Raw genomic sequence first — 17,998 nt, forward strand, 5'->3', positions numbered from 1 at the left:
ATGTCCCCCCAGTAGCTTTTTTCTTGCCCTCCCCAAGCTTAGCCTGTTCAATGTATCTTAAAGAAAACAGAGGCAGAAGTCTCACTTTGGGACTGATGCGTACTATTACAACAAACCAAACCAAGTCACATTTTGACGAGTTTGGAGTTTTCAATTTGATCGAGCACTGATCCATAGCCCACGCGTACAACAGCAATAATGCGAGTCAGTAGTTCCTGATGTTACTTATCTTGCCTGACGTGACCTAAATTTACCTCATACACACAAATAATAGGCCAAGACCCTGACCAGCAGCCAAAAAGATGTGAAGTGAATGCCACAACAGCTAAATGCTCAGGGGCCAAGAGAGATAAACATTTGATATTTATTTTGCTGAGCACTGCAATGACATTCAAAAGCAAAGGCGTTTTCCCTCCACATCTGGTGATCAGTATTGATCTTGCTCTCAGGCCACTGAGACCAATGCTCACATATTATTGGCAGTAAACTCTACCCAACAACCTTAAAAAAAAATTTAATAAATCAAAGGTGCCGTTCACCTCTCAACTCTTTATTGGTGAAGTTCAATAAGCATAATTACAACATATATACGTTGGATTACTCTGTAAAGTAATTCTATTTTCCTCTACCATTAAAAAATGGAGAATTGCTGAATTAACAAATAGTTCAGCCAGTTATCTGATGCCTTGCAGCAATTTTGAGGTAACAGTGGCCATGACCAGGAAACTCCGCAGAAAGGAAAATGTTCACAAGGCATCATCTCCCATAATGATCAAACTGTTATAAGACCGAACACACGGGTTCAATAAAGGAAGCGGCAATTAGTTAACCTAACACCAGTGTCTGCGAAAACAAGAGGAATCAGATTCCAATTAAACACCTCGGGTGGCATTGTCCATGCAACCTGTTACGTGTTTCGCGGTGGTCTAAATTTGGCCAATGGTGGGATCTTCTAGTCCTACTGTTGTCAATGGGGTTTCTCATTGAATGCGCCCCTCGCGATGGGTTTCCCTGTGGTGGGGTGCGCTGTCGGTTGGACCAGGAGATCCCATTGGCATGAATGGTTGGAAAATTCCAGCCTTAGATTCCAGCCTTGTGAATGTACATCCTGGTCCTATATCTCACATGACTTACCTTCTCCCTAACTGCACTGTGATAATGTTTGTTGGAACTTAACTCTGGGAGTTCCTGTTTGACTAGCAAAGTGAATTAAACTCCAGGCAAGAACCTGCACTGTCTACCCTCAATCCTGTGGCAGTAGAAAGAACTTGGACTCTCATCAAACCTGCCAACTGACAAAACCCTCTGATCTCAGAGGGTTTCTCACTGGGAAGCCGGCTACTGACTGCAAGGAACTCTATTGCACACATGCCTTGATCTCTCAGAGTACTGTTACAAGTGTGCACAGAACACAGAGATCAGTCACCCCCCCCCACACCTCTCCTCACCCTCCAAACATTGTTAGCTAGCGTCCCCAGCCAATTGCCACCCTGGCCGATGGAGAGTTACCCTTGCCTCTCCATCATTGCCCTGCCCCTTCATGGCCCTGCCCCCTCCCATTAGACTCCACGGCACTTGGCAGTACCCACCAGACACTGGACAGTGCCGAGTGGTGGGGCCTAATGAGAGGGGGCCAAGGCTGATGGCAACTGCCAGGGTACAAGTTTGGCACTGCCCAAGGGCGAAGGGCCATTATCATCCCCCCAACTCTGATTACCCAGGGGGGGCCTTAATGACCTCCAGTCCCACCGGTGAGAATATCACATCTGGCCCCTGTTGCTGGGGACCATACGCGATTCTCGCCAGTGAGGACGTTAAGGCAAATGAATCCAGGCAATTTCATCCCAGGCTCACTAATAATACTGAAATATTTAAATTAGCCTCATACCCTTCCGGGGAGCGAGGCTGATCTCATCATATATCCAGGACCGGTAGAACATAGAACATTACAGTGCAGTACAGACCCTTCGGCCCTTGATGTTGCGCCGACCAGTGAAACTAATCTAAAGCCCATCTAACCTACACTATTCCAATATTATCCATATAAGGACATAAGAAGTAGGAGCAGGAGTAGGCCATCTAGCCCTTCGAGCCTGCCCCGCCATTCAATAAGATCATGGCTGATCTGAAGTGGATCACTTCCACTTTCCCACTTTCTCCCCATAACCCTTAATCCCCTTGCCTACCAAAAACCTATCTACCCGCGTCTTAAATATATTTAGTGAGATAGCCTCCACCACTTCATCGGGCAGAGAATTCCAGAGATTCACCACCCTTTGAGTGAAGAAGTTCCTCCTCAACTCCATTCTAAACTGCCCCCCCCTCTTATCTTGAGGCTGTGCCCTCTAGTCCTGCTGTTCTTTCTGAGCGGGAAGAATCCCTCTACCTCTACCCTATCCATCCCCTTCATTATCTTATACGTCTCTATAAGATCCCCCCTCATCCTTCTAAACTCCAACGAGTACAGACCCAGTCTATTTAGTCTCTTTTCATAGTCCAACCCCCTCATCTCCGGTATCAGCCTAGTGAACCTCCTCTGCACTCCCTCCAAGGTCAAAATATCCTTGCGCAAGTACGGCGACCAAAACTGCACACAGTACTCCAGCTGCGGCCTCCATATGTTTATCCAATGACCATTTAAATGCCCTTAACGTTGGCGAGTCCACTACTGTTGTAGGCAGGGCATTCCACGTCCTTACTACTTCATTGACTAAAGAACCTACCGCTGACATCTGTCCTATATCTATCACCCCTCAATTTGAAGCTATATACCCTTGTGTTAGCCATCACCATCCGAGGAAAAAGGCTCTCACTGTCCACCCTATCTAATCCTCTGGTCATCTTGTATGCCTCTATTAAATCACCTCTCAACCTTCTTTTCTCTAACGAAAACAGCCTCAAGTCCCTCAGCCTTTCCTCATAAGACCTTCCCACCATATCAGGCAACATCCTGGTAAATCTCCTCTGCACCCTTTCCAAAGCTTCCACATCCTTCCTATAATGCAGTGACCAGAACTGTACGCAATACTCCAAGTGCAGCCGCACCAGAGTTTTGTACAGCTGCAACATGAACTCATAGCTCCGAAACTCAATCCCTCTACCAATAAAATCTAACACATATGCGCCTTCTTAACAATCCTATCAACCTGGGGTGCCAACTTTTAGGGATTTATGTACACGGACACCGAGATCTCTCTGCTCATCCACACTACCAAGTATCTTACCATTAGCCCAGTACTCTTTATTCCTGTTACTCCTTCCAAAGTGAACCACTTCACACTTTTCCACATTAAACTCCATTTACCACCTCTCAGCCCAGCTCTGCAGCTTATCTATGTCTCTCTGTAACCTGCAACATTCTTCTACACTGACCACAACTCCACCGACTTTAGTGTCATCCACAAATTTACTAACCCATCCTTCTACACCCTCATCCAGGTCACTTATAAGAAAGACAAACAGCAGTGACCCCAAAACAGATCCTTGCGGTACACTACTACTAACTGAACTCCAGGATGAACATTTCCCATCAACCACCACCCTCTATCTTCTTACAGCTAGCCAATTTCTGATTCAAACTGCTAAATCACCCTCAATCCCATGCCTCCGTACTTTCTGCAATTGCCTACCATGGGGACCTTATCAAACGCTTTACTAAAATCCATATACACCACATCAACTGCTTTACCCTCATCCACCTCTTTGGTCACCTTCTCGAAGAACTCAATAAGGTTTGTGAGGCATGACTCTTCACAAAACCATGTTGACTATCCCTAATCAAATTATTCCTTTCTAGATAATTATAAATCCTATCTCTTATAATCCTTTCCAAAATTTTGCCCACAACAGAAGTAAGGCTCACTGGTCTATAATTACCAGGGTTGTCTCTACTCCTCTTCTTGAACAAAGGGACAACATTTGCTATCCTCCAGTCTTCCGGCACTATTCCTGTAGACAATGACGACATAAAGATCAAAGCCAAAGGCTCTGCGATCTCCTCCCTAGCTTCCCAGAGAATCCTAGGATAAATCCCATTCAACCAGTGGACTTTCCAGAATTGCTAACATCTCCTCGTTATGAACCTCAACCCCGTCTAGTCTAATAGCCTGTATCTCAGTATTCTCCTCAACAACACTGTCTTTTTCCTGTGTGAATACTGACAAAATATATTCATTTAGCACCTCTCCTATCCCTTCCGACTCCATGCACATCTTCCCACCACTGTCTTTGACTGGCCCTAATATTACCCTAATCATTCTTTTATTCCTGACATACCTATGGAAAGCTTTAGGGTTTTCCTTGATCCTACCTGTCAAAGACTTCTCATGTCTCCTCCTGGCTCTTCTTAGCTCTCACTTCAGGTGTTTCCTGGCTAACATGTAACTCTCAAGTGCCCCTACTGAGCCTTCATGTCTCATCTTTACGTAAGTCTTCTTCTTCCTCTTCGCAAGAGATTCAACTTCTTTAGTAAACCACGGTTCCCTTGCTCGACCACTTCCTCCCTGCCTGACAGGTACATAATTATCAAGGACACGAAGTAGCTGTTCCTTGAACAAGCTCTACATTTCAATTGTGCCCATCCCCTGCAGTTTCCTTCCACATCCTATGCATCTTAAATCTTGTCTAATCGCATCATAATTTCCTTTCCCCCAGCTATAACCCTTGCTCTGAGTTATATACCTATCCCTTCCCTCACTAAAGTAAACATAAGATTGCAAAAATCAGGAATAGCCTGGGGAATACCGAGTCCAAGGTGGCCTGTTCTCTTGTTGGTTCCTCAATGTATTGGTCCTGAAAACCATCCGATATACACTCCAGAAATTCCTCCTCTATTGTACTGAGGTTAATTGGGCTAACCCAATCAATATGCAGATTAAAGTCACCATAATCACTGAAATCTCTTTATCGCATGCATCTCTGATTTCCTGTCTAATGCTACTCCCAACATTACCATTACAGTTTGGTAGTTTGTATATCATCCCCATGGATTTTTTTTACCCTTTGGTGTTTCTTAACTTGCCCCATACAAATTCCATAACATCAGTGCCAATATCTTTCCTCAACATTTTATCAATGTCTTCTTTAATCAACAATGCAATCTTTTCCTTTCTGTCTGTCCTTCCTAAATGCTGAATAGCCCTAAATGTTTAATTTCTTGGTCATCTTGAAGCCATGTCTCTGTAATCCAAACTATATCATACCCCTTTACATCTACCTGTGCAACTAATTCATCCGCTTTATTCTGAATGTTCTAAGCATTCAGATACAAAACCTTCAGGCTATTCCTTTTCACCTTCCTTCTCATGTTCCTACTTTTTTTTACTGTGTCCTTACCTGATTCTGGCCCTTGATTTCTCTGCCTATCATTCTTCTAATTCTCCTTGCTGTCATTTTCTCCTGTTCTTGATCCCCCCTGCTCTGAATCCTTAAATAGGTTCTCATCTCCCTGCTATATTAATTTAATCCCTCCCCAACACTCTAGCAAGTGACATCAGTGACCCCCAGCAAGTAACACCACCCCCCCACCCCCCCAAAGACATCAATCCTGTTTCTGCCCAGGTGCAACCCATCCAGTTTGTACTGGTTCTACCTCCCCAAGAAGCAGTCCCAATGCCCCAGGAATCTGACTCCCCCCACCCCCCACACCATCCTTTCTGCTATGTATTAATCCAATATATCTGACTGTTTCTACTCTGACTAGCACGTGGCACTGGTGGTGATCCTGAAACAATTACCTTTGAGGTCCGATTTTTCAACTTGCTTCCTAGCTCCCTATATTCTGTTTTTAGGACCTTATCCCTTTTATTTAACCCATGTATCAATATGTATCATGACAACTGCCTGTTCACCCTCCAGAACAAGAGGTCACAATCTCAGGATACCGGCTAAACATTTAGGACTGAGATGAGGAGAAATTTCTTAACCCAGAGAGTGGAATTTACTGCCACAGAAAGCAGTTGAGGTAAAAGCATTGTATGTTTTCAAGAAGGAGTTAGATATAGCTTCTGGGCTAAAGGAATCAAAGGACATTGGAGGAAAGCTGGAACAAGTTACTGAGTTGGATGATCAGCTATGATCATAATGAATGGTGGAGAAGGCTTGAAGAGCTGAATGGCCTACTCCTGTTTCTATTTTCTATATTTCTATGTAACTTACATCAAGTACTGGGTAGCAATTTTTGTGCTGCCAGGTTTCACAGACCAGAGTTAGTAACATAGTGGGATAAAGGGAGTGGCACTGGGAATCCTCAATAATGAATCCGGACCTCGTTAAGGAAAGTCCTTACTGATTATTTCCCTCTCTGAGGCGACCAGTATTCCTCCATTTGGAAGAAGCACTGAGGACAGCGAAGGCATAGATTGTATTCTTGGTGGAGGAGTTCAATGTCCATCACCATTACTGACTGAGCTGGTTGACTGAGCTAAAGTCCTGAAGGACAGGACTGCCAGACTGGATCTGCAGCAAGTGGTGAGGAAAGCAACAAGAGGAAAAAGCCTATGTGACCTTGTCCATACCAATCTCGCCATTGTATCTGTTTGTGACAGTGTAGATAAGAGTGATTGTCAATTGTGAATTCTTCATAATGATTGTGGTTCGCAAACAAGGAAGTGAAATCACAGGCTGTCAATAAGACTTTGACACTGTCAACATTGCAGGTAGGATCAATGGTACAAGTCAGGAGTTTTATGGAATACTCCCCACTTGCCTGGATGGGTGCAGCTCCAACAGCACTCAAGAAGTTTGACACCATCCAGGAAAAAGCATCCCACTTGATTGGCACTACATCTACAAATATTCAATCCCTCCATTACTGACGCTCTGTAGCGGTGTGTACTATCTACAAGACGCATTGCACCAATTCACCAAAGATCCTGAGACAGCACCTTCTAAACCCACAATCACTTCCATCTAGAAGGCCAAGGGCAGCAAGTAAATGGGAACATCACTTCCTGCAAGTTTCCCTCCAAGCGACTCACCATCCTGACCTGGAAATATGTCGCTGTTCCTTTGTGGTGTCAAAATCCTGGAATTCCCTCCCTAACGCATTGTGAATCAGCCCATAGAACATGGATTGCATGTCCAAGAAGGCAACTCACCACCAACTTCTCAAGGGCAACTAGGGATATGTGATAAATGCTAGCCAGCCAGCGATGCCCATATCCCACAAATGAATTTAAAAAATGGGGTACTTGAAATTCATTCAAGTGCGAAGGGAAATTAAGATAAACGAAGGTAGCTGTAGCAGAAATCCAATGAGCTATCAATGGATTTTTTTTCAAGACACTGCATAATTTATTAGAGATCAAAGAGTTAACATAGAGACATAGAAACTAGAAGCAGGAATAGGTCATTTGGCCCTTCGGGTCTGCTCTGCCATTCATTTTGATTATGGCTGATCATCAAATTCAATATCCTGATCCCCACGTTCCTCACGTATACCTTGATCCCTTTAACCCCAAGAGCAATATTTAATTTCTTCTTGAAATCAGACAACGTTTTGGCCTCAACTATATTTTGTGGTAGTGAATTCCACACATTCACCACCCTGTGGGTGCAGAAATTTCTCCTCACTTCATTCCTAAAAGGTTTACCCCTTATTCTCAAACTATGACCCTAGTTCTGGACTCCCCCACCATCAGGAACACTCTTTCTGAATCCACCCTGTCTAATCCTGTTAGAATTTTATAAGTTTCTGTGAGGTCCCCTCTCACTCTTCTAAACTCCAGTGAATATAATTCTGACCAACTTAGTCTGTCTTCATATGACAGACTTGCCATCCCAGGAATCAGCCTGGCCGACCTTTGCTCCATAGTATTTAACTGGAGAGAATTACAAAGGTTTCAGTTTGCTGGGAAAGCATCAACTTCAAATCAAAGCTGTGTGCATTCATTGAGGCTGAGTGCACAACTGTGCAGCATAGAACTACCACACTACACCACCCCCCACCCCCCTGCCCCAGGAAATTGACATCTCCTCCCTGTCAGGGGACTTCAAAGGGCTCTGATCACACCATTAGCTTCTTACAGGGAGAAAGGAATATCTGTGCAGCAGATTGGAGTGCTGCAGTGATTTAAAATCCTGATGTGGGTATGCCGGCGTTGGACTGGTGTAAACACAGTAAAAAGTCTGACAACACCAGGTTTTAGTCCAACCTATTTATTATCAAATAAATAGGTTGGACTAAAACCTGGTGTTGTCAGACTTTTTACTGTATTTAAAATCCTGCCAGGTGACCGAGGGCTTGAAGGTTAAAGTGACCTGGCCACTTCAGGATTTGCACAACTGACAGACAGGAATGCAGTTGTTGATCATGGGGCTGTCTGAAATCACCGTGCCAGGGTGATCGTCAGCTCTGCCAGGGCTAGAAGCGACAGTCTAGCTTCCACACCCCTATTCTGGTCAACCCCTTACCCCCAGTCTGAGCCCACCCAACCCCCCAAGACTCTTGAGGGACTCTTCCTCTGCAGCCTGGCAGCAGCAGAGGGGCAAACGTCAGTGGATCTACCTCCTTGAGTTCCCTCGGTGTCCAAGGCATCAGACCAGTGCTGTTAGGCTGATTAGCAGGAATAAATTGTCCCTAAATCAGTTTCCCTCAATCTGGATGGCCATAAAACATTAGATAGGGGTCATGGATAGAGAGGTGGACTGGTGGTGTTGAGATGGCGGCGCGGGCTCGTTGGGCCAAAGGGCCTGTTTCCCGGGCTGATTTCGTTCTTTGATCAGTGCCAATGTGCCGAGGACAGTACACTGTTGGCACTGCCAAGGTGTGTGGTCTGAGGGAGGATGAGTAGGGGATTTGAGGGGGGAAAGGGGGCTTAGTGTGGGGGTGATCTGAGGGAGGAGAGGAAGCTAACTGGGTGTGTGAGGGGGAAAGGGGACTGAGAGGAGGGTGGAACGGGTCACCCTCACGCCTGCGTGGTGTCCGTGAGTGTGCGTGTGCTTGTGCGTGTGGATGGGGGTGGGGGAATGACCCATGATTTGAGTGGTGTGTGGGTGGTGGGGGAGGGGAGGATGACCCCTTTTCCTGAGGGGTTGCTGGTGCTTCCCTGGACCCTCAGGGTTCAGCACACTATGTCCTCACTGCTGGGTCGTACATGTAAAATCCACCAGTGCCATTCCCATTGGTGGGCCAGGTGAATGGCAGGGGCTGGTGAAGGGCCTGTCAAACCTGCTAATGATTTTCAAATTAGCAGGTTTGCATAATTACTGGGTTGCTAACCGCTCTGGGCAGGAACCGTATCGGGCCGGCAAGGAGGGTAAATCCTAAGAGCCGTTACACCCGTCCAGAATCCTGATTTTTGGTGGACGCCCCATTCACCAGGGCATCGGGATTCCCACTGACCATTTGAAAAGGCCGGAGAATCACTTCCAACATTTATTTCACAAAACACAAAACAGGATATAATGGAAACAAGCTGTAAAATACCTGTGCAAGCATCACTAGGGCATCCCTAAAGTGTCCAGAAGTTTCTGATTCAATATCGTTCTGAATTGGTACATCGAATTCTGGAAACAAAACATTATATTGTTAGCCAAGTGAAATATTCACTTTTACAGACTATACAGTGGGTATGCTATTGTAGTGGTTATGGCACTGAACTGGTAACCCAAAGGTCATGAGTTTAAACCTGTTATTTGTGAATTTGATAAATTTGTTTGCGAGCTAGCACCAGAAAATAAAAAAAATCCCATGGAAACCCAATTAATTCATGATCATTATTTGGTTTGATGTACATTTGATTTGTCCAGGAGGGCATTAGATGATTAGTTGAATAGAAACAATGTAAAAGTCAGAGGAATGACACTAAGTCATGATGATCATTTGAACAGCCGGTGCAAACATGATGGACCAGATATCCTCCTTCTGCCCATAACAATTCTGTGATTCTGTGTCACAACGTTAGGGCAACTTTTAATTTCCGCTGAAGTGGCTGCAGTGTGCTCAATTATGATGGCCGTAACATTCAATCATAAGGAAGAAATGGATGGATCTGCCAGCAGTGACCCAGGCATCATACCAGGGGAAGGCCTAAATATTTTCAGCCCAGCTGATCCTCCATGGTTTTACCCATTAAAATCTGGGGCCTGATTTTCACAGACTACTCATACAATAGCTTGACAAAGATATGGTCATAGCCTCATAATAACATCAATTTGTGTTTAAGTAGCATCTTTAAAGTAGTAAAGCATCTCAAAATGTTTACTGTATCTATCATTAACCATCCTGGTATGTTCCATCGCCATCTCTGGATAAATCCTGTTCCATATAGGTAACATAGCAATATGCATTAGATCATAAAACCATAAGACATAAGAGCAGAATTAGGCCATTCAGCCCATTGAATCTGCTCCACCATTCAATCATGGCTGATAAGTTTCTCAACCCCATTCTTCTGCCTTTTCCCCGTAGGCCTTTGATCCTCTTATCCATCAAGAACCTGTCGATCTCTGTCTTAAATATACTCAATGACCTGGCCTCCACAGCCTTTTGTGGCAATGAAATCCATAAATTCACCCTCCGCTGGCTAAAAAAAGTCATCCTCATCTTGATTCTGAATGGTTGTCCCTTTATATTGGTGGTATATCAGCTAATATCTCATGATTTTAAGTCAATAGTCAGAGGCCAGTCATCACAGTGCCAGGACATCACCACCGATGTTTGTCAGGAAACCATTTATCAGTGAACCTCCTCTCATCATATGGTAAGGAGAATGCATTTAGCTGCTGATTCAACTGTATTCAGCTCCATTTGCAACTCCACCAACATTGAAACAGCTTAGACATCATCATTGGTTTGGGTTGACAAATAATAGATAACATCTGTGCTACACAAGTGCCAGGTAATGCCACTCCAGCAAGAAAAACATTTCCCCATACTCCAGCAGACAATGACCACTAAGCCCCAACATCAAAATACATTGCAATTCAGGAAGTTCAATAATGCACTTTGTGAGCAAACCTTTAAGTGGCCTCTCCAAGGTGCCCAGGTACAAAATCTTAATGTAGATGTCTAGCTGGACAGTCATATTAACACCTTGGCTACATGAGTGGGCCATAATCTGGGCACTCTGAGACAAGGTGTGCCTTCTGGGCCCTCAAATCGCTCCTCTAAGGGTTAAGTAAATAGTGTGATGGAACTTCACCAATTTAATGGATGGTTACAGCAAGAAAATGTTCTTAAAACCATCCAGGTGAAAGCTTGGTTTTGACTGCATTCAATGTCCACTTCCTCCATCACCAGTGCACTGTGCTGTGTTTTGCATAATCTATACAATTTTCTTCACCAACTTATCAAACTTAGCTGAAGAACATCTTTCTATTCTGTGGCCCTTACTACTCAGAGGGGCAAGAACGTCAGTTTCTTGGGTATATTGTCACCCGCAAAATCCTTTCAAAGAAATGGACCTGACTTGAACATTATTGGCCATTTCTTCATTGTTGCCCGATCAACGTCCTGGACTTCCCTACCTCACAGCATTGTGGGAGTACCATCACAATGAGGATTGCAATTGTTGAAGCAGAAGGCCCATCTCCACCATCTGAGGCAACTGAGGAGGCTTGGCTAGTGTAACCCACATCCAAGGTCAAATAAAACAAAGTAGTATGGATCTTGGTGGGCTTGCAAAACTGAACTGAGAGGCGTTTTACTATTTGAATATAATTGTAAAAAATTATATTACGCATCATGTAGACTTCATTGATTGCGTTGATCTCATTGTTTGTTCTTGAGGCAAGAATCTCAGTTAAACAGTTTTCATCTGTGCCTAACCCCTTAATTTGAAAGAACAAATTAAAACAGTTTATAAAAACGATTATGATAAACCCAATTAGATTAAGCAAGTATTCAAACAAAAACAATTTATGGCATGAAAAGATAAAAATATGATTACATATTGTAATTTGAACAAGTGGCAGTGAAAACAATAATTGTATTTTGCATCTTAACACTAGTGGTAGGCTCAAATGCAATGGATTAGAAAGGAGAGAATGTTATAAATAATAATACTTTGAATATGAATATGCAATGTTTTGTTATTTTCACGTTGTTTTCTGTTTGAGTCAAGAAATAGATATTGATCATTTATACCAAGGAGGATGAATGAACAGATATATGAACTGGTACAGAGGCCTACAATCTCAGTTCTTTTATGCATTGGTTAAAATCTACGATTTCAAAGCCATATGAGGTGTCAGTTTCAGTTTTATAATGATTCATGAAACGGATTAACCTTGTTGGTGGTTCGATTCTTGTGTAATACTGTTTTGTGAATTGTAATTTGCAATTCCAGTTCCATACTAGAGTTTACGCAAACCTTCTGAAGTGGCAAAATTGTTAAATGAATTGGTACACAGATGACAATTGAAGAAGAAGATATTTGCGTTTCTCAGGGCAACAAAATTGGCCAATAAATGGACAGCACGGTGGCACAGTGGTTAGCACTGCTGCCCCACAGTGTCAGGGATCTGCGTTTGATTCACAGCTTGGGTTACTGTCTGTGTGGAGTCTGTACGTTCTCCCCGTGCCTACATGTGTTTCCTGAGGGTGCTCCGGTTTCCTCCCACAGCCCGAATGATGTGTTGGTTAGATGCATTGGCCGTGCTAAATTCTCCTTCAGTGTACCCGCATAGGCTCCGGAGTGTGGTGACTAGGGGATTTTCAGAGTAACTTCATTGCAGTATTAGTGTAAGTCTATTTGTGACACTAATAAATAAACTTTAAACTTTAACACTAAATGAGTCCTTGTCTTCATCAGGTAAATCCTGTGGCTAGAATTAGGTCCAGTCATTATACTGCAATAGAGGTCCTTTGGCGTAGTGGATAGCAACCCTGCCTCTGAGCCAGAAGCTCCAGGTTCAAATCCGACCACATGGCTGAAATTTTACAGTCCTGCCCGCTACAGGAATTGGAGTGGGAGAGGGGCAGACAGTGGGAAGATCTGTTGACTTCAGGTGGAATTTTGCTGTTTCAGGATGAGTGAGCCTGTAAAATCCGGCCCCACGACTTGATGGCCAAGGAAGGTATGTTCATAACACGGTCAAACAGGCTGAGTGTCAACCTACAAACTCTTCCAAACATGCCAATGGCTTGATATGGAGTGGTGTCCCTCAAACTGTAAGCTCCTGGTGACAGAGTAGAGAACTGTGCTGGGAATTACTAAGCATGGAAAGAGGTGAATCTCTATCTTAGTACACCACGAGTTGTGAGAAGAGAATTGGATTAGGAATTATATAGCAATACCACCACTCCCAGCTTGATGCAAAGTGATTTGGAGATCACATTGATGAGAAAGTGATGCGAATCTAGAGTCAGGGGTGTTCTGCGTCCCAAGTATACTGAAGTAAAACAGTGTGAAATCACCTCCATTAATCCAGCCAGTGCAAAATTATATTTTATAAATCCTTTGGTGCTTTAATAGGTCCCCCAGTTAAAAACTAATCAACCAGGGAATGAGGCCCAAAGGTTCCCTTCCAAATGAGGGGCAGCAGAATAAGAATTTGTATTCATGATTTACAAATCTCCAAGGTGCCCAAGCACAACATTTTAATGTGGTATACATTGACTAACATTGCCAAACAGATCAATAGAGTTTGAGGTGATTGAGGGACTGCCAGGCACAGTGAATATTGGAAATTCAGGTGGGTTGGAGTGCAGACCCATTAAGGAAGCTGCACAATTTTCCTCCACTGAAACAAATGAACAAAAATCAGGCCAGTTTTTTCATTACATGTGATCTCATTTTTGCAGATTTGCTGCATTCCTTACACTGCAACAGTGACAACATGCCTGATTCTCCCATGGTGACATGCTAATTTTTTGGCATGTTGGGTTGGGAAAATGTTGTGTTGGCCATTTTGTGGGTTTGCGCACGTGTTTCCATCATATGCACGTTTCCCACTGCCAGAGAGCAGGCACAGCCGAGGCCACACTGGAAACCAGTGGAAAGACCATGTAAGTGATTTTAATCTATTTTTAATGTAATATAAATGTTATTAACAGGTTCGGGACTGAATTCTCTGAGCCCAATAGCATCTAACACCCTGCTAGGAGTATTTCACTCTAGTGAGGTTTAGAATAACTCCCCAGGTTTGGGGAATGAGTGGGAGGTCCCGCTGGAGTGAAGGGTGAGGGCAATTGAGGCCCCCCACAAGGGGCCAGGCAATGCAGAGGGTGGTGGCCCCTGGACATTGGCACCCTGGCAGTGCAAGCCGGTGCCCCCGACACGGCAAAGTGCACTTGTGCAGGGGCTACCGTGGCACTGCCCACTGGGCACTGGGCAGTGCCAAGGGGATGGGGCCTTGGGAGTGGTCGATGGGGGTGGGGGGTCTGGCTGCCAATCTGCATGGGGACTGGTCAGAAATAGAGGGAGGCCAATGATTATGGCTGCAGGGGCGAGTGATCTGCCAGGGCTGTCTCCCTCCCGGGGGATCAGTCTGTCTCCTGTGGGGTGGTCTGCCTCCTTAGGGGGAGGGGGTGGTTCTGCCATGGTGGGGGGGGGTGGTGGGGGTGGAAATTGTCACTGCTGGAGGGGGTTTGGGTGGAGATCAGGGTTTTGGGATGGTGGGGGAATTGAGGCTGGCCCGGGAATGCTCATGAGGGCCACGATCAGGACGTGGGGGGCTGGATGGGCAGCATTTCGGGGTCCTGGGCTGGCCAGTGATCGAGTGGGCCAGTAAAGTGCAGGCTGGTGGACTGGGGACACTGCACATCCGCAGAATTCCAGAGCTGTTGGACTTTGGCATGAATAGACTTACTCCACGCTCCCCCCACCCCTCCAAGCTTTTAATGATATTCACAATTATGATCTCTGCAGTGCACAGAGTGTGGGACATTCAACTCTGAACTCCCACTGAAAAAACAATTGTGATTTATACCAGTTTTCCTGCCAATTCAACACGTTTCAGCGATTCTCCCAATTTTTTTGGGAGAATTGCCCCCAACATTTCAACAGCACTTCATTAGTTATAAAATGCTTTGGGACTGCCACAGGTCATGAAAAGCATGACAGAGTTCAAGTTTTTCTTTATTTAGGTGATTCAGTGCACCAGGGCGCAGACCAAGAAAATCTCCTATTATGTCCCAAGTGCATCTTATTTTGATAGAGAGCTGTCATTTTGCGGTGGGGTTATCGGATTGGCCGAGTTTCAATATTTAACACGGGCCGGGACAAGTTTGTTCCGTGCCAGGTGCTGTAACTGCAGCAATAGGAGATTTGACAATGCAATTTTTATTATTCTGCTGTGTTAACGTTATGGAGACTAACTCATTTATCGGAATACAGGATTGGCAAAACAATCCTATTAGTGTCTCAACATCTGCATAATTTCCCCATTTCCCTGTTGCCAAATCAACCTTGGACGATGTTGCCATTTTAAGATAGAAATATTGTCAAAGGTGGCCTCAGACAATCAATAGCAATCAACAAGTTGCTAATATGATAATGAGAGGCAGACTGTTTAAACTGAATGCGACCTTGAACCTAATAGAATGAACCTAATGGAATTTTTAAAAATGAATTCAATGTTTTTCCACCTACCAATTAGATTTTTTTGACATCATCTTGAAAATTTAATTAGTGGCATTGAATTAAATTCACCAGAGCTGTCTGTCAAATTAGGATTCATTGCAGCATTGAGTCATGGAACCAGGCTGAGATATCAACTCTGCAATATAACACAGCAACTAATAATGCGGAATAGCTTTTCAAATCACCGTTCAGCTGCTGTACTGGGCTACAACGCATGCTTACTTGCTATTCTATAAATGATAACTAATCATACATTTTCAATCCATACAGCACAGCAGATGGGCTCTGATTTTCTGTTGGAACCTAACATCCTGCCAGAGTACATTCAATTCCCCGATTGAAAGAACAAGCAACTGATCTGGAGCTGGCTGCCTGCTAGCAAATGCACAGGGGTGACCTAAGTCTTCTTGTGGTGAAGTCTCTGTTCTCTGCTAGGCAATGAACTGCCATTGAAGTGTTAAGGTTATTTATTCAGTTAAGATATATTTTTAAAAATCTGTGATCCTGTTCTGGTTAGTATGGAAGTGCAGCAATCGCATTGTGTGTAGGCACCGGCGCTGTAAACTTTCCAAGGTCTAGAAGTTGTCATAAATAAGGGTGGCTAACCGCAACAGAATGGGCATGTCTTGATTGTCCCTTTGGAAGCTGGGTAAAATCCGGTGCCAACAGCTACTTTGGAAGGAACTAGCAGGCCTGATTACAAATCGCAAGATCAATGGAGATTTGCTCCCTTTACAAGAGGAATGATTTTGTGGTGACTACACAGAATGTTCAAGGCCAAAATCACCTGGAACGTCCTGTGGGCCTCACTGAAATCATAGAATTCCTACACTGCAGAACGAGGACATTTGGCCCATCAAGTCTGCACTGACCATAATCCCACCCAGGCCTATTCCTGTAACCCCACATATTTACCCTGCTAATCCCCCTGACACTCAGGTCAATTTAGCTTGGCCAATCAACCTAACTACACATCTGGGAGGAAACCAGAGCATCCGGAGGAAACCCACGCAGACACAGGGAGAAAACGTAAACTCAACATAGACATTGACCCGAGGCAGAAATTGAACCCGAATCCCTGGCGCTGTGAGGTAGCAGTGCTAACCATCACGCCACCATACCGCTCATTCTATTTACTTTTGCGTGGGAATCTTGCTGGTGGCCAGGCCACCAGTGACAGAGGGAGCAGGAGAAATTTACAGATTACGGTTAACTCAATCTCTGATTTATGATTTCCTGTCTCCCCATGACAAGGCTGTCGTTTCTTGATTGGATTCAATGATTTAAAGTTGAAGTGAGGGTCTTGTAAAGCAAAGCGTTCATAGCAAGTTCAAGGTTTTTGTAGTTAAATATTGAGGAGGTTTGTTCTCAGGTGAGCGTTGAAACTGGAACAGGTTAAGTACATTGGCTGCTTGATAACTTGCGGCCAGTTTCATAGTCTGGTTCTCAGGCTGGCTGAAGACTGATGGCACTGATGGATTTGCTTGGTCACTGGGGAAGAAAGGGTGTAATTAATGAACTCAGTCTTGGTCATATCACTGCTGGGGTCAACTCTTTTGTGGCCCACCTCCTCAATTTTGGGTGGGAGAGGCCATTTATTTACAATGGGAAATTAATAGTGCCCATTGAGTTTTGATCTTCCCTTTGTCTAGAATGAAATGGAGACAGGCAACCTGGAATCTCCATGTCTTTTGGTATGGCCCATCCATTGAGATGTGTGAATTCCACAAATCGCTAAGAAGTACCTTCACCTATGTTCATATTTAACTAAGTATTTATAGAATCATAGAAACCCTACAGTGCAGAAGGAGGCCTTTCAACCCATTGAGTCTGCACCGACTCTGACAGGGCAACCTATCGAGGCTCATCCCCTGCCCTATCCCCCAACCCATTGCATTTACCCTGCTAATCTCCCTGACCTACCCAAATTGGTACACGAAGGGGCAATTTAACATGGCCAATCCACCCACCCTGCACATCTTGGGCTGTGGGAGGAAACCAGAGCACACAGGGGAAATCCACACATACACGAGGGTAGCGTGCAAACTCCACACAGACAGACACCCAAGGCTGGCATCGAATCCAGGTCCCTGACGCTGTGAGGCAGCAGTGTACTGCCATGCCGCCTTTTGCCAGAGATTGATATTGTCTGCAGTCTAAATTCCCAGGGTGGGATCTTATGGCCTTATAAAATCCCACCTGAGGGACCTTTCCAATTCCCCTGGTGGGTGGGGCAGTAAAATTCCAGCCCAAAAGTCAAATGATTTGTGGCAGCCACCTTAACAGAGTTTCCAGTTTTCAGAAGTATTGACTGAAAGGTCATAATATGACATGCCTTCACTGAACATGATTTAAACAAAAGGGTTTGATGTAGCAACCATTTAAATTAACAGCTGGGTGATCACATATGGCAGCACCTGAATTTCTGGTGTACACTGACAGCAGGCAATTCTCCCTGTCAGGAATGCAAA

At 44.5% G+C, this 17,998-nt stretch overlaps 1 protein-coding gene across 1 annotated transcript in view; it reads right to left on the reverse strand.

Moving 5' to 3' along the window:
• LOC145339009 (annexin A10-like) overlaps nt 1–17,998 on the reverse strand; it is an 86,027-nt gene that overhangs the window by 19,327 nt on the left and 48,702 nt on the right. The window contains exons 5-6 of the mRNA XM_080183764.1: nt 11,682–11,772; nt 9,428–9,507 (exon numbers count right to left, since the gene is read on the reverse strand). Of these exons, the coding sequence (XP_080039890.1) occupies nt 9,428–9,507; nt 11,682–11,772 (171 nt within the window). The remainder of the gene's footprint in view (nt 1–9,427; nt 9,508–11,681; nt 11,773–17,998) is intronic.

This window comes from Carcharhinus amblyrhynchos, chromosome 1 (genome assembly GCF_965287045.1).
Source record: "Carcharhinus amblyrhynchos chromosome 1, sCarAmb.v2.hapA, whole genome shotgun sequence".
Taxonomy (NCBI): Eukaryota; Metazoa; Chordata; class Chondrichthyes; order Carcharhiniformes; family Carcharhinidae; genus Carcharhinus; species Carcharhinus amblyrhynchos.